This window comes from Primulina eburnea, chromosome 10, assembly GCF_022965805.1.
Source record: "Primulina eburnea isolate SZY01 chromosome 10, ASM2296580v1, whole genome shotgun sequence".
NCBI classification, from domain to species: Eukaryota; Viridiplantae; Streptophyta; class Magnoliopsida; order Lamiales; family Gesneriaceae; genus Primulina; species Primulina eburnea.
Window position 1 is genome coordinate 13,951,670 of NC_133110.1, and position 25,492 is coordinate 13,977,161.

The 25,492-nt window shown below is 39.0% G+C and overlaps 1 protein-coding gene and 1 long non-coding RNA gene across 2 annotated transcripts; one reads left to right on the top strand and one right to left on the bottom strand.

Annotated features, from left to right (window-relative positions):
- The first annotated feature begins 1,863 nt into the window (after window positions 1-1,863).
- Window positions 1,864-17,829, top strand: LOC140803133 (probable U3 small nucleolar RNA-associated protein 11). The gene is made up of 8 exons (XM_073158824.1): window positions 1,864-1,919; window positions 2,027-2,117; window positions 2,220-2,311; window positions 2,415-2,520; window positions 2,603-2,682; window positions 5,356-5,439; window positions 17,550-17,649; window positions 17,737-17,829. Exons 1-8 carry the CDS (start codon window positions 1,864-1,866, stop codon window positions 17,827-17,829), a joined length of 702 nt encoding a protein of 233 aa, XP_073014925.1.
- LOC140803862 (uncharacterized) lies at window positions 3,379-4,599 on the bottom strand. The gene is made up of 3 exons (XR_012111957.1): window positions 4,436-4,599; window positions 4,052-4,140; window positions 3,379-3,458 (listed from the first exon to the last, which is right to left on the bottom strand). It is a non-coding gene; the product is annotated as an uncharacterized lncRNA (long non-coding RNA).
- Window positions 17,830-25,492: the final 7,663 nt, after the last annotated feature.

Consider the following 25,492-nt stretch of genomic DNA (forward strand, 5'->3'; position numbering starts at 1 on the left):
AAATTAGTCGCTTAATTTGATAAGCAACAGTTTTCATAAAACCGTCGCTATGATAACCGTCGCAATAATAGCGACGGTTATGCATCAACCGTCGTCCATCTAGATCCGCGACGGTTATAAACAAACCGTCGCTGATCTAGTTCGGCGACGGTATATGCCAAACCGTCGCTTTATAGCGACGATTTTCGAAAAACTCGTCGCTATATAGCGACCGTTTGGGCAAAAACCGTCGCTAGGATTCTATATATACTGAGGTTCGCGAACATTACCTTGAACGATTTTTCATCTATCTCAGGTAGTAGCGAAACTCTATCAAATTTTTCAAAGTTTCGATTTTTTTATTTTGTACTAACATTTTTTCCTATTTATTTCGTAGATTTCCTCGTCGGTGCTATCTTCCAGCGTTACGTGAAGCTGCATATCTTCGCGCAAATCAGGTTTTAAAGTTTTTTTTTTACATAACATTTAATACATAATTTTAATTTTTGCGTAGTAGTTATTTTTTATGGATTTTATTGATAAACACCGCCGCTTCTTAAACTTTTTAAACAACCGCCGATAAATATAGCGACGGATTGTACGAAACCGTCGCTAATTATAGCGACGGGTTTTTAAAACCGTCGCTAATATTAAAGACGATTTTGTATAAACCGTCGCTTAATATTAACGACGGTTTCTTAAAATCGTCGCTATAAGCGACAGAGTTGAAAAACTGTCGCTTCTAGAATGCGACGCAGCCTCCGTGACGGATCGCGAAACCGTCGTTAAAACCGTCGCCTTACGCTTTTCATTATCTAAATAATAATTCCAAACTATAACAAAAGAATCATTAATATTTTCAATATCAATCTTCATTGTTTAATCTAAAAATTAATGAAAGTCTAATAAAATAATTGCATGCACAATGATATTAGTATTATTAAACATTAAGAGACCTGAAGTAATTAAATTTAATGTCATTATCTAATTTTTATGTAACAAAAATCAGCTCAAACAAATGATAAAATATTTATTTTGTTTAATAAAATATATCGCCAAAGCCTATTTTTATAAAATTTGTGGTTCGTCTATAATTATAATATGCTAATAAATATTTCTTTCTGTTTATAAACCAAATTAATCTTTTAAAATATGATATCATCTCTAAAAATTTCATAAATTTGAAATAATAAAATACTATTATATTTAAGTAATTATTCTAGTTAATTATAAGAAAATCATATAAAAATTATTTCTAAATTTTTTAATATAATATCAAGATTTTGTTTTTTTTATTTCTGTGATATCATAATTTTGTGTGTTGTGTGTGTATTTGTATACTCAATCAGGAGTAGGTCTCTTGTGAGACGGTCTCACGAATCTTTATCTGTGAGACAGGTCAACCCTACCGATATTAACAATAAAAAATAATACTCTTAGCATAAAAAGTAATATTTTTCATGGAAGATCCAAATAAGATATCCATCTCAAAAACACGATTCGTGATATCATCTCACATAAGTTTTTGCACTCAATCCGGAAGCCAACTTGCATGATTGAATTTTAGTTAATTTAGAATAATTTTTTTGCCACAATATAAAATAATTTTCATCAAATCAAGATACTCTGCATTGGTGTCTCCTTTAAACCCTAAGCCTTCACCACTTTCCACAGGCGAGTCTTCCGTGCTTAATAATTATTTTGTGTAAATACTAAAGAAATCCGTTGTTTTTTTTCTGTACCGATAATCTTCGCTGTTTCACGGTTAAATTATTTCAACTCAAGATTTTTGTTAGCCCTTTATGTTTTCTGTAGTGGTTTTTGCCTTTATGAAGTGCCTAAATTGATTTTAAAGTTCTGTGAATTTTTTTTGCTAGCATAAAGATGTCGTCTTTAAGGAATGCTATTCCAAGAAAAGCCCCCAAGGAGCGCGCTCAGCCGTAAGTGTGATTATTTTTTGGGGCCATTAATTTCTTTATTGCACGTTTTGAAATATTTTGACGTATATTTCCGGTTTACTCAATTGATGATTTGTTGTGTGTACCAGGCATTTGAGAAGGAAATTTGGGCTGCTCGAAAAACATAAAGATTATCTCATTCGTGCAGGAGCCTATCACCAGAAGGAGCAGACTTTACTGGTAATTTCTACTACCCTGCGTCTTGTTGGTTTTGGTAGCATTTTATGAACGAAATTTGGCGAGTTCTTATTTTATGGTAAGTCGATTCTGTGTTTATAACAGAAACTTAAGGAAAAAGCAGCATTGAGGAACCCAGATGAATTTTACTTCAAGATGATTAAAACAAAAACTGTCGGCGGAGTCCATAAATCTGAGTAAGCTGGAAAATTTTATTTTTATGAGGTTATCTGTTCTCTTTTGAGGATATTTATTTGAGTGTAATTTGAATATTAGCTGTTGAATGTGGATTTTGTAAAGGAGCCAGGCTAATAAATACACTAACGAAGAGCTGATGTTGATGAAGACCCAAGACATTGGATATATTTTGCAGAAGCTTCAAACTGAAAAAAGGTTTTATTTTAGAGTTTCTGGTTTTTTGGGTCTCAGATTCTCGAGATAGCTGTCATGCAGGTTCTTTATTTTGAAATTTAACTTTTTGGATGCAGAAAATTGAAAGACTTAATGGTATGCTGCATTCTCTTGACAATCAGTCATCATCCAAACATGTTTATTATGCCGGCAACAGGTGAGTGATCAAGCCCTTTTTCTGCTGATTCTTGATAGTTTTCATACCCATTTTTTATAGTAGTCAATTTCATGTTATAACAGTTATGTCACCACCAAAGTTTATTCTTTTCTCATTATTAGATATGGTCGCTTCTGATAGCTCAATTAATTTATTTCTTCAAAGTCATTTTATTCCCTTCTGCTTTAGAAAGAACGTCTAATATGTAATCTAGGCAATTAAGATAAAACTATCCGAAGGCCAATTTCAAAAGTTCAATGACCAAGGGGCAATGAGACTGTCTTCTCTAGAACTTCTGTTTGAATCACTTGAATTCCATGTTTACACTTGTGTGTCTGCAAATGACAGATTTTTTTTCGTCCAAGACAGTGATTTGGTGGTAATGTACTGGTAACACAAAGTATTAATGCATAAAATGGTGCATGGCAAATATTGCTCAGTAGTATAGCATTTTGAGCTTAGTAGATATTTTTGTGTTTCATGAAGTATGTTGGCTATGTGGGGCCCCGAGTCCGATATCTAATATTAATAATTTTAAATGTATCAAACCAAACGATTTAGTAAATGCATAATTTCTGGTTCACAATCCACATAAACAACGTCAAAATAATTTAAAGGTCACAAATGTTTGAAATATAATTTTCAACATGTCAAACCAAAGTAGTGAACCAGAATAATCCAAACATCAAAAAATAGCTCCTAAGACCCGAGAATCCCACTCTAACTCGCATCTCCTCGCCTGGAGCTTGACTCTGGCATCCCAAGCCTCGCCTCACCTACCGTCAAGCACATGAAAACAAGAGGTACCGGACACGCCGGTGAGTATAAACCCAGTATGATACAATCAATAACATATGAGAATTAAAATTTCAAATATTTCATATGAATTCATAAAGATGCAATATAATGCAATGCATGATCAGAAGCTGTGGGCTATCAATAAATCTCAAGATCAAGTGAATCATCTGGTCATAGGGTACCCAAGGATAGAGAATCTCCCAGCAATATCCACCGACTCATCCGCTCGAGGTGGGTTGCTGTGTTCTACAATCCCAAGACTATGGTGCGCCTATAGAGAGTGTTCAGGCCATAGCAGCGACCTCCGCATACACTATGCCAACTCAACTATAGCCCCATACGTCCAACAAATCAATAAATCAAGGCAACCTCCGCCATATCAAATCTGAATCAACAAGTGGCTCAATATGCAATGTCATGATGCAAATCAATATCATCATCTCGATATCATAATCAACTCATCTCAATACAACAATCATCATCAAATCACCAATAGTTCATCAAGCCAAAGAGTTTTCAATTTAAAATAAAAATGATACTTTTACCTTGTATGTTATCGACCGTAACATACCTTTCAATTATTACCAAAAGAAGATCGAAATGCGTAGGTGAGAAGTCTTGAACCTCTGGATTCTACTATAATTCAATAACTCTGATCATCTATCAAAACAGAGTAATTTCTGTTCAAAATTCATAATTAGTTCCATATCGCTTCGAATCAAGATCCATAAATTTCTTAACCTTAATATGCCATAAAAACATTCATTGAATCATTCTATCAAACACATGGCATGTGTCCTAAAGAGTTAGCTCCTTTACTTTGCCATTGTCTTCAATTCCATTTTAAATTCAAACCAATACAATCTCAACATCTCCAACATCTCAAATATCAACACAAATATCAATTCTAAACTTCATCTCATTTCCAAACTTGAATAAAATATAACATACTTACACCATCTTGAAGATCTTGGAGAGAGGATCACAAATCTAACTTCATTTCATAATTTCCTTGAACAAATCTCCCATAGATTGAAGAATAAATTAGAAAATAAAAAGGAAGAAGAGAACCCTAGCTTCCAAACCGATAGAGAGAAGAGAAGGAGAAGGAAAATGAGGAAAAATATGATACCATTCTATTTTATGTCTTCCCAAACACCAAAACACGTTTTTATTATTGTTGTTGGGCGCCATAGCGCAAGATTTGGCGCTGCCGCGTGCTCCATTCTGCCCCCAAACAACAACAAAATCAGTACTGGGCGCGCCATCGCGCGAGATCTGGTGCTGGGGCGCGCACCATACTGCCCGGGCGCGCTATTGCGCGAATTCTGGCGCAGGGGCGCGCCGTATTCTGTCCAAAACACCTTTTTAACTTCGGAATTTGCAAAAGTGGTAAACTACAAAGTTGTAGATCTATGTCTTTTCTTTAACCCCTCAAAATTTCAGATCATTTGGAGTTCTGAGTAAAAAGTTATGCTAAATCTCCCAACATGTGTCATTATAGGAACGAAGATACGCACGACACACTTCGGGGCGCTTTTGGCTCGTCTTCCCTAATGATTTGACCAAAACGCAAAACTGGAAAGTTATAGCCTTATGTCATATCTTTCTAATGGAAGTGGCCTCACATCAATTGGATCAATATACAAAACATTATGCTAAAAACCACAACTACTGCCATATTTTTCATACCGTTTCTGCACTTCCATCACCTATTTAGCTCAAATTCAACATTTGATTCTTCCCATCAATTATCTATTCCATTCAATAACATTCATTACCATTCATACCATAACGTAAGGACATAACCATCACAACTACTATCACATTTTCAAAATTCGGGCATTACAGGCTAGCTGTTGATTCTCTTTCTAGGGAGGAGGCAAGAGAAGTACGCAAAAACGTTTCAGAACAAGGGAACCCATCAGCTTTTAAAGACTTGCTTAAAGTTATTTTGAAGTACTGAAAGCTATTTTTTTTAGTCAATTGTGTAGAACCCGTAATCAGTCTACGTATAAGCCATGCATAATTCTAGTATTTTAAATTAAATTGACTTCATTGCATGTATATTTAAATGCTTTTCTTTGAAGTTAATTATGTTAGCCAGCAGTTTAATTTTATTCTTTCACTTATTTCAGTGAGGCCGGACTAGAGTGGAGTTTAGAAATAAAATTTAAGATCCAGGAAATATTTCCAGAATTTATTTTAGCTAGCAAGTAAGTTCAATTAAGTTAAAAAGAAGATTTAGGGAATTATTTATGCAACTTGAGGTGAGTAGAAAATAAGCTCATTTGAGTTACTTAATTAAGGGATTAATTCAATAAATTTATTTAAGGATTAGTGAGGGTTTTAAGGATTATAAATTACTAGCTAGAAAACAACTTCCCATTCATTTTTATTAATAAATTTCGGCCCCTAGTTGATAGTGGATTGCCTTGCCAACTCATCACCCTTTTGACCACCCTTTCTTTGCATGTAATTAGTAGGATAATTCTATGATTTTGGGAGCACCATTTAATTAATTATTAGAGCTTATCCTAACTCATTCCTAGCCTTGAAGAAATCGGCCACCCCATTCTAGAATCATCCAACAAGCCATTTTCTATCAACCAAATTCAAAATTTTAAAAAAAAGGGAGACTTGGTCTTAGCTAATCTCGAAAATCAGAGCACTTTTCAGAGTAAAAATCGTGAGTCTTAGCTAGAAAGAAAGGGAAAGAAATCGAGTAGAAGGAAAGGAAAGGAAAGAAAGCGTTCCACTCCTCCGCGCCGCGTCGTCGTCGTTTCGTTCGTTTTCTTTCAAAACAAAACCAGGCATGCATATATTTTTCCTTGACTCCTCAATCAAGTCATATTATCATTATTTTTACATTTCGTGATCATTACTTTCATGCTAAAACCGAAATGTTTCAAGAAAGTTTCAGAAATCATCACATGCAGATTTTTCGGTTTTCTTGTGCAGCTTCATGGTTTGCTTTGTGTTGTGGATTTCAGGTATTGGTTCTACCCCAGGCTCCCAAGGCGTCCTCTAGACACATACTAGGGTGTGTCAAGACCCTGATGGTCCATTCAAACAAGTCCCATGCATGCTAAAAATCGATTTTGACAGTAGCTTCCTTTCTCGCCTGTTTGTGTTTCGAAAATCTGTTGTGGGCTGTCAAGGCGATGGATCTGATCTAGGCTGCCACAAGGCATATGGCCATTGTTATATCTCTTCCCTAGCATGTCTAAGACGTGACTAAGTTGCCCTTTTGGTGGCTTGGTCCATGGCTAATCGGTTTTTACATAAAACAACAATAACAGCCCTTCCCCATTTCGGCCCTGCATATGCAGCACATGTGTTTCGAGTTTTTGGTGGATTGGTGTGGATCTTGGTTGGCCTATGGCACTTAGCCACGGTTCATACAATACTCCAAGATGTCTAGATCGTTCCATGGTCAATCAAATGGCCACTGGAACGATCCATGACAGCAAACAAAGAGAAACACCTTGCGCATACAAGGGTGTTCTCGGTTGGATTCTTCGGTCGAGTTATGGTGGGATGCGAAGTGTGGATGGCCTAGGGCCCTTAGCCATGGTTCAAATCATTCCTTGGGATGTTGGTAAGGGTCTCTGGTCAGTGGTTCAAGCCCCAATGGCCGGCAGACTTGAAAACGACACAAGAAGAGCACACGTACAGCTGCTGTATTTTTTGACAGCAAGTTGCTGTGTTGGTTCGGAGGCTCGTTCGAGTTCTCGGTTGGCTTTTATCCTATGGCCTTGGACTGGACAGTGCCTCATTGAGTTGAGAAGGTCATGTTTTTGACCGTTCGTCATTCGGATCATTTTTGAGGTCCTGCGAGAATTTACGGTGCGATGTGCCAAATTGACTCTCGAAAGACCGTTTCTTGTTTTGGCCTCCATTCACCTAGATTTCGACTTGCATCATCTTAGGAGCATTCATTCATCATTTTTAAGCGTATTTTAATCATGACTAAATGACGTTTCAGTGTTGGCTCGGGTTGGTTCGGAGTCGTGATTAAATACGAAGTCGTTCGGTGTAATTGTCACATTTTCGAATATTATTGCATAGTTTGGTCCCATAAATCTATTTCATATTTTTCATGACATATTTAGGTTGCAGCGAGCTTGGGAGCGATCCAATCCAAGCAGTAAATTATTACAGGATATTTAATTGTGCCATTTAATTATATTACGTGCAAATATAAAATGTTCATTTTTGAGATTATGCGATATTTCTTGTGGCCATTACACTACCATGGGATTATTGCTAAATCCGGTCGCCAGTTACCGGTCAGTTGAGTTTGTTTCTCCCAGTATACTGCGGCTACAGTCTGATCAGACGTTTACTATTTTATCTGATCGCCAGTTACCGGTCATGGGAGCATTTTATTATCCGGTCGCCTGTTACCGGTCAGTTTTAGTGCAGGGGCCACTTGCGTATACCATAATCTCACCAAGAAAATTATTACAGGCTATTTCAGTACAAGGCTCCAAGGAACAAACATTTTTATCATGATATTTTCAGTTCAGTGATGCACGTATTATAATTAATCATGACACGACACTTTTACGATATGCCTCATGACATGATATTTTTATCGCATGAAAATTTTACTATATTTATTTGTTATCTACGATATATGCATGTTGAGTCTTTAGACTCACTAGACTTGATTGTTGTAGGTGCTGATGATGCCTGGGTCGAGGGCGGGGACCAGTGACCAGGCTCGAGTCGGCGGTAGTAGGACCCGAGGACCTCAGTTCAGCATTTATTTTTAATTGATGGCTCAAGCATTTTAATTATTGTTAGAAAAATTTGTTACTGTTATTTCAAAAATGTTAATTCTTCCGCTGCCACATTGAACATCAAACTTTATTTATAAGTTAATTTATGAAGGAGGCAATTTTAATTATTTTAAAAGAAAAATTTTAATTTTTCCGCAAATTTTCCAAGTAAGGATGTCCAGGCCTTTATAGATGGTATCAGAGCGGTGGTTCTGTATAGGGTTGTACTACTACTGACCATGAGAAGCTCATGAAGTCACGTCTTCGGTCTGTAAGTTTACATTTACGCATTTTATTTAAAGCATGAATTATTTTGACAGCATGCTTCCATGAAATAGTTTCGATCAGATTTTCAATATTTCAGTGTTCATTTAAAATAAATTATGGAATTATCCATGTTAGTTATGTATGGGTTATGTTTGGAACAGTATGCCTCCTAGACGTCAAGTCGGACGCCCGAGAGGTGGTGGCGAGCAGCGTCGCGAGGACGGTGATGATCTGAGACAAGAGAGGCAGGCACCTCCTCCCCCTCCCCCTCCTCCACCTCCACCTCCACCTCCACCTGACATGAATGCCCAGATGCTAGCTGGGATGACGTAGTTCTTTGCACAGTTTACGAGGAACAATGCCGTTGCCGCAGTCTCAGCCGCAGCAGCAGCCAGGCCGATAGGGCCCGAGGCTGTTTATGAGAGGTTTATGAAGATGCTCCCGAAGGAGTTTTCTGGGACGTCTGACCCCATGATTGCCGAGGGATGGATCAAATCCCTCGAGGTCATCTTCGAGTTTATGGAGCTGGGAGATGCAGACAGAGTCCGATGTGCCACCTATCTATTCTGTGGAGATGCCCGCTTATGGTGGTAAGGAGCCTCCGTAGCCCTGACCTTGGCTACACTGACATGGGTACGCTTCACGGAGGTTTTCTACTCCAAATAATTTGCTGAGGAAGTGCGCACCAGTTTGACCACTGAGTTTATGAGCTTGAGGCAAGGAGATATGACTGTTACGGAGTTCATCCGTAAGTTCGAGAGGGGTTGTCATTTTGTACCCCTGATCGCAAATGATGCTAGAGCAAAGATGATGCATTTTCTGGTGGGTCTACGGCCGATCTTGCGCCGTGATGTTAGGGTGTCTGACCCTACTTCTTATGAGGTCGCTGTCTCCAAAGCCCTAGCCGCAGAGCAGGATCAGCGCGATATCGAGAGAGATCGCTTGGGAAAGCGACCAGTCCAGGTACCGCACCGCCCTCTTCCTTAGCTGCATCAGCAGCAGAACAAGAGGCCTTTTCACGGGCCGCCTAGAAGCAGAGGCCAGCAGCAGCAGCAGCGGGGACGCCCAGCCCCGAGGGCTCCTGAGCGCCCAGTCTGTCCTAAGTGCTCACGTCGCCATCCTGGAGCATGTATGTACGGCTCATGAAAGTGTTATATGTGTGGTAGTCCAGACCACTTATTTATGCAGTGCCCTCAGAGGAACCTGCCTACCCAATGCAGAGTGTTTGCTCTCCATGCGACGGAGACGAACCCCGATACTATGCTGATGACAGGTACCTTAAGCTTTGAGTCTGCATTTGGAACTTAATGTTTTGGGATAAAAAAAATTTTAACATAGAATTGCGTTAGGATTGCATGTTCTATCTTGTAATATTTTTGGAAAATTAAGTTAGAAGAACTTCAACCTTTGCATGTCTATAGGTTTAGTCTTTGTAACTATTGAGTTCAACTTAGAGTTCCGATCTTTCAGGGAGAATTTTTATATCCGGTTCATCTACGAAGGCCTTGATAGATTCAGGGGCCACTCACTCATTCATTTCAGAGGTCTTTGCTAATTTCCTCAATGTTAAGACCATTGGGCTAGATATAGCCTATTTCGTAGTACTGCCGTCTGGCGAGGAGATGGCAGCCACCAATGTGATCCGAGACATAGATCTTGAGCTCCATGGAAACCTTGTTTATGCGGATCTGATCGTACTGCCGATGCCAGAGTTTGACATTATACTAGGGATGGATTGGCTACTGCGGAACAGAGTTTTGATTGACTTCCAGCGGAGATCTGTTCTAGTCCGACCGCCTGGAATGACACAGTTATTATTTGAGCCAGACAAGTACTTTCCTCTACCACGTATTATTCCTTATGTCCAGGCTAGGAAGCTCATGCATAGAGGATGTCGGGCGTTTCTAGAAACCTTTGTATCTGTCCCCGAGGCGCCCAGTCAGTCAGCCTCAGATGTTCCGATTGTTAGAGACTTCTTAGACGTTTTTCCTGAGGACGTCTCTGGTATGCCACTTGAGAGAGAGGTGGAGTTTTCCATTGAGCTTATGCCAGGTACGGCTCCGATCTCTAAGGCACCGTACCGACTGCACCGACAGAGATGACAGAGCTTAAGAAGCAGATTCAGGAACTTCTTGACAAGGAGTTCATTTCGCCCTAGTTTCTCACCTTGGGGCGCGCCAGTTTTGTTTGTTAAGAAGAAAGATGGCACGATGAGGCTTTGTATTGATTATCGGAAGTTGAACAGGGTTACAGTGAAGAATAAATACCCACTTCCAAGGATTGAGGATCTGTTTGACCAGTTGCAGGGAGCTTCGATTTTCTCCAAGATAGATCTGCGTTCCGGTTATCACCAGTTGAGGGTGAGAGATGCTGATGTTTCGAAGACAGCTTTTAGGACTAGTTATGGCCACTACGAGTTCCTTGTGATGCCGTTCGGTTTGACGAATGCGCCAGCGATCTTCATGGATCTCATGAATCGTGTATTTCAGCCGTACCTCGACCAGTTTGTGATAGTGTTCATAGATGACATTCTTGTCTACTCCAAGAGTCGGGAGGATCACCGCAGGCATCTGACCACAGTGTTGCAGACATTTCAGAAGCACAAATTATTCGCAAAGTTCAGTAAATGCGAATTCTGGTTAGAGAAGGTGGCGTTCTTAGGCCACATTGTTTCCAGCAGTGGCATTGAGGTACATCCCGCGAAAGTTACAGCAGTCAGAGATTGGGTGGTGCCACAGAATGCATCAGAGATCCGCAGTTTTCTTGGCTTAGCAGGATATTATCGGAAGTTCATTAAAGGGTTCTCTTTGATTGCAGTTCCACTCACAACACTGACAAAGAAGAATGTGAAATTTGTGTGGAGCGAGGAGTGCAAGAAGAGCTTCGATACTTTGAAGCAAGCTCTTACCTCAGCACCAGTTTTGGCCGTGCCATCAGGGCCCGGTGAGTTTGTCCTATACACCGATGCTTCGAAGCTCGGTCTTGGCGCAATATTGATGCAGCATGGGAAGGTGATAGCATATGCTTCTAGACAGCTGAAGACTCATGAGAAGAACTACCCTACCTATGATCTTGAGTTGGCTGCCGTAGTTTTTGCCCTGAAGATTTGGAGGCATTATCTGTAAGGAGAGAAGTGTCAGATCTTTACCGACCACAAGAGCCTCAAGTATTTCTTTACGCAGAAGGAGCTGAATATGCGTCAGAGGCGTTGGTTGGAACTTGTGAAGGATTATGACTGTGACATTAGCTACCACCCGGGCAAAGCTAATGTAGTTGCGGATGCATTGAGCAGAAAAGTCGCAGTGATGGCTCATTTGACAGTTTCGAGACCTCTTCAGATTGAGATGCAGAGGTTTGATCTTGAGACTTATCCTCAAGGTAGAGTTCCCCGTTTATCTACCTTGACCATTCAGTCTTCCCTTTTGGACCGCATTCGCAGTGGTCAGGCAGCAGATAAGCAATTGGCAAAGTGGAAGCAGAGGGATGAAGCCAAGAGCAGTGTCTGGTATACAGTCACCGATGGTATTGTGAGATACCGAGACAGGATGTGGGTTCCTAGCAGTGATTCTATCCGAGCAGATATTCTATCAGAGGCCCACATGTCCCCGTACTCTATTCACCCTGGGAGTACGAAGATGTACAAAGATCTGCAGTTGTTGTATTGGTGACCTGGTATGAAGAAAGACATCAGGCGATTTGTATCTGAGTGTCTGACTTGCCAGTTAGTGAAGGCGGAACATCAGAGACCAGCAGGTTTGCTCAAGCCTCTTCCTATTTCCGAGTGGAAGTGGGAGAACATTACCATGGATTTTGTGACCGGATTGCCAAAGTCAGCCAGGGGATCGAATGCTATTTGGGTGATTGTAGATCGTCTTACCAAATCAGCGCACTTCTTGCCTATTCAGACGACTTTCACCATGGTTCAGTATGCGGAGTTGTATAACCGGGAGATAGTCCGACTTCATGGTATTCCAGTTTCGATCGTATCTGACAGAGATCCTAGATTCACTTCCTCCTTTTGGAAGAGTTTACATTCGACCATGGGTACGAAGTTGTTGTTTAGCACAACTTTCCACCCTCAGACAGAAGGGTAATCAGAGCGAGTCATTCAGATTTTGGAGGATCTTCTCCGTGCTTGCGTCATTGATTTCTCTGGGAGTTGGGAGTCTAACTTGCCATTGGTAGAATTCACCTATAACAACAGCTTCCAGTCTTCTATTGGTATGGCTCCGTACAAAGCACTGTATGGCCGCAAGTACAGATCTCCTGTTCATTGGGACGAAGTAGGAGAGAGAGCAAAGTTGGGCCCAGAGATTATTCAGCAGGCTGCAGATGTAGTAGTCAAGATCCGTGATAGGATGAGGACTGCTCAGATTCGACAGAAAAGTTATGCCGATCAGCGAAGAAGAGATTTAGAGTTTGCAGTGGGCGATCATGTTTTTGTGAAGGTGGCACCTATGAAGGGTGTCATGAGATTTGGGAAGAAAGGGAAGCTGAGTCCGAGATTCATTGGGCCATTTGAGATCCTCGACAGAGTTGGGATGCTAGCTTATCGTGTGGCTCTTCTGCCGAATCTGGCCGGAGTACACAATGTGTTCCACGTCTCCATGTTGAGGAAGTACATGGCGAACCCTTCGCATGTCCTAAACTTCGAGCCGTTGCAGCTTACTCCGAACCTATCTTATGAGGAGAGGCCAGTGTAGATCCTAGACAGACAGGAGAAGAAGCTTCGGAACAAGCTGGTTAAGCGAGTCAAAGTCAGATGGCTCAACCATTCAGAGGAGGAAGCTACATGGGAGTCTGAGCCGGAGATGAGAGATCGTTACCCAGAGTTATTCGGTGAGTTTTAATTTCGAGGACGAAATTTCTTTTAAGGGGGGAAGGATTGTAGAATCCGTAATCAGTCTACGTATAAGACATGCATAATTCTAGTATTTTAAATTAAATTGACTTCATTTCATGAATATTTAAATGCTTTTCTTTGAAGTTAATTATGTTAGCCAGCAATTTAATTTTATTCTTTCAGTTATTTCATTGAGGTCGGACTGGAGTAGAGTTTAGAAATAAAATTTAAGATCCAGAAAATATTTCCAGAATTTATTTTAGCTAGCAAGTAAGTTCAATTAAGTTAAAAAGGAGATTTAGGGAATTATTTATGCAACTTGAGGTGAGTAGAAAATAAGCTCATTTGAGTTACTTAATTAAGGGATTAATTCAATAAATTTATTTAAAGATTAGTGAGGCTTTTAAGGATTATAAATTACTAGCTAGAAAACAACTTCCCATTCATTTTTATTAATAAATTTCGGCCCCTAGTTGATAGTGGATTGCCTTGCCAACTCATCACCCTTTTGACCCTTTCTTTGCATGTAATTAGTAGGATAATTCTATGATTTTTGGAGCACCATTTAATTAATTATTAGAGCTTATCCTAACCCATTCCTAGCCTCGAAGAAATCGGACACCCCATTCTAGAATCATCCAACAAGCCATTTGCTATCAACCAAATTCAAAATTTTTTAAAAAGGGGGATACTTGGTCTTGATTTCTCTCATATATTTTGCACCCATTACCCTCACTCCCCTAACCTTTTCCCCTCTCCCTAATCTCGAAAATCAGAGCACTTTTCAGAGTAAAAATTGTGAGTCTTAGCTAGAAAGAATGGGAAAGAAATCGAGTAGAAGGAAAGGAAAGGGAAGAAAGCGTTCCACTCCTCCGCGCCGCGTCGTCGTCGTTTCGTTCGTTTTCTATCAAAACGAAACCAGACATGCATATATTTTTCCTTGAATCCTCAATCAAGTCATATTATCATTATTTTTACATTTCATGATCATTACTTTCATGCTAAAACCGAAATGTTTCAAGAAATTTTCAGAAATCATCACATGCAGATTTTTCGGTTTTCTTGTGCAGCTTCATGGTTTGCTTCGTGTTGTGGATTTTAGGTATTGGTTCGACCCCAGGCTCCCAAGGCGACATCTAGACACATAGTAGGGTGTGTCAAGACCGTGATGGTCCATTCAAACAAGTCCCATGCATGCTAAAAATCGATTTTGACAGCAGCTTCCTTTCTCACCTGTTTGTGTTTTGAAAATCTGTTGTGGGCTGTCAAGGGGATGGATCTGATCTGGGCTGCCACAAGGCATATAGCCATGGTTAGATCACTTCCCTAGCATGTCTAAGACGTGAATAAGTTGCCCTTTTGGTGGCTTGGTCCATGGCTAATCGGTTTTTACATAAAACAACAAGAACAGCCCTTCCCCATTTCTGCCCTGCATATGTACAGTACATGTGTTTCGAGTTTTTGGTGGATTGGTGTGGATCTTGGTTGGCCTATGGCCCTTAGCCACGGTTCATACCATAGTCCAAGATGTCTAGATCGTGCCATGGTCAATCAAATGGCCACTGGAACGATCCATGACAGCAAACAAAGAGAAACACCTTGCGCATACAAGGGTGTCTCGGTTGGATTCTTCGGTCGAGTTATGGTGTGATGCGAAGTGTGGCTAGCCTAGGACCCTTAGCCATGGTTCAAATCATTCCTTGGGATGTTGGTAAGGGTCTCTGGTTGGTGGTTCAAGCCCCAATGGCCGGCAGACTCGAAAACGACACAAGAAGAGCACATGTACAGCTGCGGTATTTTTGGACAGCAAGTTGCTGTGTCGGTTCGGAGGCTCGTTCGAGTTCTCAGTTGGCTTTTAGCCTATGGCCTTGGACTGGACAGTGCCTCATTGAGTTGAGAAGGTCATGTTTATGACCGTTCGTTATTCGGATCATTTTTGAGGTCCTGCGAGAATTTACGGTGCGAAGTGCCAAATTGACTCTCGAAAGAGCGTTTCTTGTTTTGGCCTCCATTCACCTAGATTTTGACTTGCATCATCTTAGGAGCATTCATTCATCATTTTTAAGCGTATTTTAATCATGACTAAATGACGTTTCAGTGTTGGCTCGGGTTGGTTCGGAGTCGTGATTAAATACGAAGTCGTTCGGTGTAATTGTCACATTTTCGAATATTATTGCATAGTTTGGTCCCATAAATCTATTGCATATTTTTCATGACATATTTAGGTTGCAGTGAGCCTGGGAGCGATCCAATCCAAGCAGTAAATTATTACAAGATATTTAATTGTGCAATTTAATTATATTACGTGCAAATATAAAATGTTCATTTTTGTGATTATGCGATATTGCTTGTGGCCATTACACTACCATGGGATTATTGCAAAATCCGGTGGTCAGTTACCGGTCAGTTGAGTTTGTTTCACCCAGTATACTGTGGCTACAGTCTGATCAGACGTTTACTATTTTATCCGGTAGCCAGTTACCGGTAATGGGAGCATTTTATTATCCGGTCGCCAGTTACCGGTCAGTTTTAGTGCAGGGGCCACTTGTGTATAACATAATCTCACCAAGAAAATTATTACAGGCTATTTCAGTACAAGGCTCCAAGGAGCAAACATTTTTACCATGATATTTTCAGTTCAGTGATGCACATATTATAATTAATCATGACACGACACTTTTACGATATGCCTCATGACATGATATTTTTATCCCATGCAAATTTTACTATATTTATTTGTTATCTACGATATATGCATGTTGAGTCTTTAGACTCACTAGACTTGATTGTTGTAGGTGCTGATGATGCCGGGGCCGAGGGCGGGGACCAGTGAGCAGGCTCGAGTCGGCGGTAGTAGGACCCGAGGACCTCAGTTCAGTATTTATTTTTAATTGATGGCTCAAACATTTTAATTATTGTTAGAAAAACTTTTTACTGTTATTTCAAAAATGTTAATTCTTCCGCTGCCACATTGAACATCAAACTTTATTTATAAGTTCATTTATGAAGGAGGCAATTTTAATTATTTTAAAAGAAAAATTTTAATTTTTCCGCAAATTTTCCAAGTAATGATGTCCAGGCGTTTATAAATTGCCTCCAACGAAATTGGATTGCCAGGTTGATAACCTGTTTCTACTTGCCTCCACACAATTACGATCCCTACCGAGTACCAAATGATATCATTACCGTCAATCCATAAGCTATATTGCAAAAACAAAGTGGACTACAAATTTTCCTTGACAATCAGAAATAATTTGCTTTAGTCTGCCTGCCCTCACAGCTCTTTCATTTGTCTCTTCACCACCCATACTTTACCCCCTTTAATTTATCAATACCTCACTTGTTGATTGAATATTGTGATATTTGGCGCCTTGTCATAATATCTTATTTTTCTTATTGAATTTAGTTTTCAATTTCTACTTCTTTGGTATTCCCTACTATTGTTCGAGTTTTCTCTTCAAAAACTTTGTTGGTCACAAATATATACCAAATGGGAATATCAATCGAATGCTATGTGAATTAATTATAATTCCATTTATGCGTGAAAGATAAATATTTATGGCCGTGTGTCCTTTTTGTCTTGTCTAGACATTCTACTGGGCTTCTATTTCTTCCCAGAGATCAATACTATCCCGTCATTGTGAGTGTTGTATCTTTGTATAAATTTTATGGGAATTAGGGGATGATACTTTTCTCCATCATTTATCCTTGCCACTTGACGAACTTTGGTTCAAGAAATCGAATTGATGCACAAGTGCTAGAGCATTTAAACCCAACTGACGTTTCTTGTATTATAAACTACTATCTATCATATTCTCTAAAGAGTCTTGCTTGTTGGCAATCGTTGCTGCATTTTCCAAAAATTTATTCCTTTTCTATGCTGTATCTTTCTACTTTGATTTTAGGTATTTAGTTTTATTCCAAATGACTTTTCTGTTTCTTGTAGAACATAACTTTATCGAATCAAATGGTTGGTTATCTGTCCGCCATGCACAACTCCTTTTCCTTTTGATGAGTTTTTCTTTGGTTGATTTCTGAATTTCTTTTCAGTCTCTCCTTGGATTTAGGCCTTCATATTACTTTTGTTTCTCTTCTATATCGAGGAAGTTAGACTAGAATTTGTGATTGAGGAGTTTAGTTTAATCGTGTATAGAAACACGGTCAACATGCAGGAAGACAGATTCTTCATATCGAGAGCTAGAGGCTAGAAAAAAACGGTTAAAAGATCTAGAGAAAATATACATGGATATGTCTATGCAGAAAGAGTTACAGGTATCAATATTTCAGAGAGTACGTTATACGCTTCATTTTTTCCTTGTTTCGCTGTAGGGTAATCATTTTGATGCATCATTGGTGTAGAAAAGGGGTAAGAAACGCAAACTGCGTGAAGATGAAATGGTTAGTCCCACTTCAAGACCCGTGTATAAATGGCGACAGGAAAGGAAACGTTGAATAGAATACTTATATAACGAATATTTCTTGAATGAGAACCTGAGGAGGGGACATGCAACAATATCCTGTAGTCATCTGGGAAGCACAATTTTCGTAACTGTGTGGAAACTGCGTGCTTTTTTAATCGGAACAACCGTAAACGTTGAAACATAATTTTTCTGTGACTGATGTTGGAAACAAAAGTATACTTCAATGTTTACATAACCGGATCACCTTCATAACCGGACCGGTGATCGAATCGAAAAACACATGTTGAATTTATGGTGTGACTGAAAATTGTTATATTATATAAAATAATAATATAATATTATAAATAATGAAAAAGATATAGTTACCGATATAGTGATATTTCATGCTTTTAAGTTCCCAAAAATACTCTGCCATTATAGCAGTCAGATCCATCAAATTTCACTGCGAAGAACTACAATAATGTGTGTAAAGTTTATAGCTTATATTTTCATTGTCGAAATTCTTTTACATAAAAATATAATAGAAAAAAATGAGAAAATAGAGTGTTGTTTTGAATGTTTAATATATATATATATATATATATATATTTAGAAAACTAACATTTAAAAATATGTTCTATTTAGATATATGTGTAATAAAAGAGTTACTTTGGAGAGAGTTCAAACAAGTTTTATGGTTTATGCACAAGTTTTTAGGTTTGCTGCCTTTTGCTATGACAAGCGAGCAAGCTTGGGCCGCCACACATCGATTTGGTATTTAAATAATTCGGCGGTGAACCCAAGTTGGTGATTTATTGTTAAATTTGATCGTGAATTATTTAGTTCTGGCCATATTGATAAGTTGTTTTTGATACTGGGCGAGAAAATTGAAGATAAGGCATTTCTAGATTTGATAAAAAGGTTGTTTGAATGTAAGATAGTCAACATTGAATTGGATGGGGTTTGTTTAGGCAGGGGTCTGCCTCAAGAATCTGCCTTGAGTTCGATGTTGATCAATGTTTACTTTAATGGGTTTGATAAGGAAGTTCAAGAATTACTATTAAACACGAATAAAGAGATTCTTAAGTTCGTGGAAAATGATCTTGTATCGGCTGAAAGAGATTCAAACCATGTTTTTTTATAAGCCATTGAAGATTTATGATGTCCGATTATTGGATGAGATATTGATTGTTACTTCAGGAACAAAGATTGATGGCTTTAGAATTGAAGAATAGAGTAGTGAAGTTATTAGAACGTGATTTGGATTTGAGAGTGGATAAACTTACAACTGTCATTCATAGCGCGGTTCACTACAAAAAAACGGAAGGCGTAGCGACGATTTTATTAAATCCATTGCTATTTAAGCGACGGTGTTTCCTAAACCGTCGCTATATAGGGACGGTTTTTATTAAAATCGTCGCATATTAAATTTAGCGACAATTTTCTAACACCCGTCGCTATAATAGCGACGGGTTTATTAAAACCGTCGCTATATTAGCGACGGTTTTTCATCAACCGTCGCTAATATTGCGACAATTCCACAAACCGTCGCCCATGTGTGACGGTCTTGTATTCTACCGTTGCTATGTTAGCGATCGTTTTCAATCAACCGTCGCTTAATTTTAAAGGCGACGAGTTTTATCGAAACAGTCGCTATAGAGCGACAGTTTAAATAATCCGTCGCTTAATTTGATAAGCAACGATTTTCATAAAACCGTCGTTATATAGCGACGGTTCAAGCTAACCGTCGCAGTAATAGCGACGGTTATGCATCAACATTGGAACTTTGCTGAAATGAGCCATGTCTGTTAAATATTTTTCAGAACAAGAATAACTCTGCTCTGATACCATTTGTTGAGGATCGGGTTGAGTTTAGAAGGGGGGGTTGAATAATCTCAACGACAAACTTAATAAATTCTTCTTTTGATGTGCTAAATTCCTGTTAGAGATATTAGCAATTCTTGTTCAAGTTCAAAGACCAGCAGATCACAAGATAATGTGCGGAAAACGATCTGTTGGTTAGTGGGTGAAAAATGATAAAGCAGAAAAGCAGTAGATAGCACAAGGTTTCTTTCTGGAAGTTCGAAGATGAATTTTCTACGTCTCCCCTTCTTCTATTTCCAGAAGGTATCACTAAAAGACTTTGGCGAATACAGTACAGCAGTTGTACACACCCACATCAACAGGACTTACCCTTCGCCTATTGAAACTCTCAGCTTTACAACTCAACTTCTTGAATGATCTTAAGTTCTGGAAAAGACTCTTTTCCAGTTACAAATTCTTCTATCAATGAGTTGGTGAAATGAATAGCTTAAGAAGATATAACTGAGAATAGCTAGCACAATATGATCTTGATGATCAAAATTATGCAATGAAGCGTGTGCTGCTTTTTTATTGTTGAGCTTTTTAGATAACTGAAAGTTCTAACAATGCTTGAATGATATTATTGATTCAGATTTTTTGTTCCAACACCGATACACTTGACAAAATCCTTCATCTCCATATATAGGCTCCATTTAACGTTCCAAACTCTGAACGGCTCTTTAACTTTTCAGTGGTTCAGCTTTATTGCTTAAAATGGACCCTGCAAAATACATTAAAAATAATCAGTCTCAGTTCATATCAAAAATGGTAAACCATCTTAAATGTTCTCGTATAACATTTAATGGCATTTAATGAAGCAATAAATGCTAGTATCACGTTAATAGATCAATGGTAATATTTAGAGACTTTGAGATACTCAAGATTTTGTTAGTGTATATTTCGAATTTTGTATCCTTCTAGTTCTGGTTTCAGCTAAGAAATTATTTGTTTAAGCAGTACTTGATAAGTGCTGCTACTGGTTTTAGCGCGATCTAAGTGCTTCTGGCTTACATCTACTGGTTTTGTACTAACCCAACATCTACTGGTTTTTCCTTAGCATCTCCACAATAAATTTAATTCTAACAATTTCCCCCTTTGTGATGATGCCAAAACCTAGATGTTCTGTGTTAGTAAAGTAGATAAAAGAACGGATTAGATAAACAAAACAATTGATATCCAGAGAAAATCACGTAAAACATTAATTAGTTAATTAGGACACAAAGAGAACTAATTTGTTCCAATATCTCTGAAGGTAGCTTCATCTGGATTTTGATTCCTTCCAGTTGAATGAGGTCTGCTGCTACTTGCTCCAGTTCTATCTTCTTCCCCCTTTTTGACATCATCGGGAATGACCCTAGCAAGTAGTTCATCCATTCGCCCAGATAATTTGTGAATGCCATTTGTCAGCATCTCCAGATATGGAGCCTGATTAGAAACTCGATCATTTATAGCAGTGAGAGTTTGAGATTGAGAATCAATCTTGGCATCCATCAGGTCCATGGTAGTGGAGATTGATAAAAACATATCATCATGCTCGGTGATCCAGGTAAGTATGTCCGATTGAGCAAGCGTGATTTGACTGGAATTTCTTGAGATAGCCTGTCGAAAACAATGATCTCAGCATACATTTTATGCATCGATTCCGCCGTGTTCTGTATTTCTTCAGACATGCGGTCTCGGAAGAACTGAGCGTCATGAATTTCTGCGGCATTTTCATAAGATATCCGCTTGACTAAGTCTGAAAGATTTACAAGATCCCTTTGTAGAGCATCAATTTGGAATTCTAGATCAAATGGTTCCACAACTGGGGAAGGAGTTCTTGCTTGCAATCGTTGTTTAATTTCCTCCATTCTGGCAATGCGCTCAGGAGACTGCAAAGAAGGAATAGAAGAATGTGCAGCTTCTGCGTGAGTCGTAACAGCTGGTTCTGGTTCAGCAGAAGGTCCTTCTGAAGCAGTAGTCTGTTCTGTTGGCCTTTCTTCTGGTTGCTGCAAGTCAGCAGCAGGTTCGGATATAGCTTGTGGCTCAACAACAGAGGGTGAAGTATGCAACAAAGTTGCCATGTCAGCTTGATGAGCTTCTGAAAAATGCTCAAGTGCTGGAAGAGATGAGGAAGCAGTAGCCATAACAGTAGCATTGGCAGCAGCAGTTGCAGATTCTGGAGAAGGATCAGTAGAAGTAAGAATAACTTGAAGCAAGTCATCTTGTGCTCTTTGGGTCGGCACAATCGATTCAATACCTCATCAACAGAGTCCAGATCATGAACAGAGATCAGAGATGATGATTGAGTAGGAACTTCTACAGGTGCAGGAGTACTAGAGACATTGACTTCAGAAAAAGCTTTGGTCGGTTCCTCAACTATCTGACTCTTCAAAATGGTGGGGACAGAAGTGATATTGAACTATGGAGGCCGAGAAAAGGCCTTTTCCTTATTAGCAATTTATTTAGATAGAATTGTAAGCTGCTCCGACAAAATTTGAATGACATTCTGGTCATGAAAAGCAGTAGGACTAGAAGAGTCAAAATTTGATTTTAAAGTTTTCAGAACAATATCTATCTTCTGCAGTTTGAATTTTTCCAGAATGTAATTTCGACGATTTATAGCTTCTATCACATTTCGTGTCCCGGCAGCATCAAAAGCCTTTTTCTCATTTTCGACTGTTTGAGCATAAACACCAGTAGTTTTCAAAAAGGTGATTGGATGGTAGACTCGTACCTTAAGCCCTCTGGTTGAGATCTCAATTTCTTCCAGATGAAGATCAATTGCTGTTTGGATTGAGGAGGGAGCCACCGGTGATTCAGACAACTCAGTAATCTTACCTTTCCCTTTTTCAGAAGAGGCAGAGATTACTGGTTTAAAAGCAGAAGAACCACTAGCTGATTCTCGAATGACCACACTAGAAGTTGGTCTGAAGCTTTGAGCAGGTGAAGGCCCTGATTCAATTGGTTTGGCTTTGGTGGATGAGACAACTGTTGGAATAACTTGTCGAAGAGGGACATTTTCCAGTTCATAAATAACTGTTGTTTTCTTGATGCCGATGGTGGTGCGTGGCTTCTTCTTGGATGAAGTGAAGCTTGCTGAGTGGGTGCTGCTGATTCTCCAGATTCCGTTTTGTCAGAATCAGACAAAACCACAACTCGTTTTCCTTTAATTTTCTTTTGCCCCTCAGCCTGAGATTCTCCAATCTCCTTCTTAATGGCCACAAACTCACCAACGGTTGTCTTTGGCCTTAAAGCAAGCACGCTATCAGCATCAATCATGGTCACCGAAGAGTCATCCTCTTCTGCTGTTCCAGGAAAATCAGCATCTTTCACATTGTACTGATTTGTACAGCAAATCCAGTACTTTTCCTGAGAATCATATCTTTCATAATACGAAACAGAAAACGACCTCAATCTACTTTCTTTTCAGAAGTGATGGCCACCATCACTTGAACCTTTTTTTTTGTTAGTTTGTCAAAGGTTCCAGCCTTAACTAACAAGGCTTTTGCTACTATATCAACGAGTATCTGGTACTCAATTTTCAATAGCTTCTTGAAGCATGAGGGTGAAAGTTCTTCTCCTGTGGCTGAAAAATTTGTCAAGGCGATGGACATGTCTTCCTTTGATATGTCCGAGAGCTCGAAAAGTCCAGAAATCGGTAGGAAGAAAGTGGAACCGAGAAGTGCAGCATCAATAGAGATTGATGCATCTCTCTGTGTATAGGTAATCTTTCCTTCCACAACTTCTGCTTTAGCATAGAAATCTAGAAGAACAGACTTGTAGATAACAGCAGGAGATTCCAAGAATTTTCGAAGCCCAGACTTTTCCAATGATTTGAACATCTTGACAAGATTATCATCCTTAATAGTGAGAACAGATGCAAAATTCACCTGATGAGCAATCAAACTATAAGCTGCGGTCATTTCTAAGTTTGAGAGAGAAAAGAGGTATATTAGCAGTAGATTCGAGAAAGCAGTAGAGGCAAGGAAATAATCTGAGTTCGTAAAGCGTAATGAAGACGAAAATGATCAGTTAACAAATGATATGTACAGCCGTTAGTAAACATAGGGACCCGTGTCGATATGTCAGTAGAGATAGAGGCAAATGTGTCAGTTACTCTACTCATTTCAAAATATTTTAAAAAATTGGCGGGCTGTGCGAGGCGGTTGCTAAATGAAAAACAGAAGCTGATTTGTCGTTTTATGATAATATCTACTGAAAGTGGATAAGGTGCTGAAACAAATGCAGCACTTCAACAACTTCTGGTAGATATACAGTTTTATCGAAAAGACAAATCAATTTCTAATATAAATGTCATAAAGATGTTCTCCCTCAATTAATGCAGTAGTAATGGATATTAAACACCAGGCGACCCTTGTCAATCTTTTCAATCTAAACCGTTGAATTTGAACAGTCGCAATGATCCTTATCTCATTTGAATATCACTATAAATACCTGCAAGGAGTAAACAAGGTTAAGTATATATTTAAATAAAACTCGAATGAAAAAAAATAAAAGTAAAATCTGATCCAGAAGCCGAGGCAAGAATGTTCAGAAGACAACTTGCTGCGAAGAGGATGTTGGAAGAAGTCATTCTGTACATAATGATCCTTGGATAAAACTCCTGGAGTTGTAATATCAACAATCAAAGAGATTGTTTGCTTTCATTAAGATTGAGATGTAGCATCAATCCCTTTCAGAAGCATTCTAATGCAATAAGAGAGTGCTAGTGGATCGATGGTGCTGATATCTTCTGGATGGCATCTGATTATACATTAGTGCTGACAAGACCCAAGCTTGCTAGATTCTTACAAGACCAAGCTTGCTGGAATCTTTTCGAAGAAGACCCTCCTTTTTTTGCTGAAAAACTTTGCGACAAATACTACAAGCTGCTGATAATACTGAAGATATAAGCTTAATTAGTCTAGAATTTCAGAAGACGTTTCGATTGTCTTGAAATTTCTGTAACTTCTGCTTTGTTTGATGTACTGGGAAGATTTCTAATAAAATTTCAGTTGAAGTACTTGGTGTTCCTTTATTCCTTTCTGCAAACAACTCAATGTTAAATGAGTAAAATGAATAAATGATAGATAATGAATTAAGTTCAGAAGGAAGTATGTCGTCTTATGATAGTTTCTACTGGAAGATGAAAAAAAATGCCTTGTTTTGTTAATGAGACAAAATACCTTCTGTATCTGACACAAAATCACAGAGAATCAGAATAAAGTTTTACCTAAATTAGTGCAATTATTTAATGATAATACTTGGTAACTAAACCGACGATAGCTTTATATGGGATGCTTCATATTCTTTACTGTAGGCAAGACTATTTTGAAATTTGGTGCCTGGTCTGTCATCTATAAATATGAATCAAATGGGTAAACCAGATAGTCATTCTTAAGAGAAATGGCAAAAGATAATAGTCCTGATTTGGCCGAGGAGTTTATGAAGGAGGGGATTGCTGCAAGGAAACAAGCAATAGAAGACAAGGTGCTGAAGAAAACACTTGCCACTTGGACTAAGGTCCATGAGCTTCGGTCCTCCTTTGAAGCTGGGTTGTTGGCTACTACCAAACAGCTGGTAGCAATGGAGAATTATTATCGAAGTCTCCATAGTGCTGATAGCACAGACGTCTTCTCTGATGATGGCGTCTACCTCCTCATGCTCTTAAAGGAGCAGAGGACTCTGAAAAAGATTGCTTTTTCAGATGAGTTCTTGCGTACCTCCACCGGAGAGCTGACCATTTGGTTGGCATTCTGGAGAGAGTACATTAAGGAAGAAGTTAAGGATGTACGCCCCCGCTTTTATTATTAATAAAACTTCATATTTTGTCTACTGATTGTCTCCTTCGCTCAGATTTTATTTTCTGC

What these genes read in the sequence shown, in the direction of transcription:
- LOC140803133 (XM_073158824.1), top strand. Translation starts at nt 1,864, where the DNA reads ATGTCGTCTTTAAGGAATGCTATTCCAAGAAAAGCCCCCAAGGAGCGC. An exon ending in CCCAAGGAGCGCGCTCAGCC is followed by an intron (nt 1,920 to 2,026) that starts GTAAGTGTGATT and finishes TGTGTGTACCAG; the next exon opens with GCATTTGAGAAGGAAATTTG. An exon ending in AAAAAAGGTTTTATTTTAGA is followed by an intron (nt 2,521 to 2,602) that starts GTTTCTGGTTTT and finishes TTTTGGATGCAG; the next exon opens with AAAATTGAAAGACTTAATGG.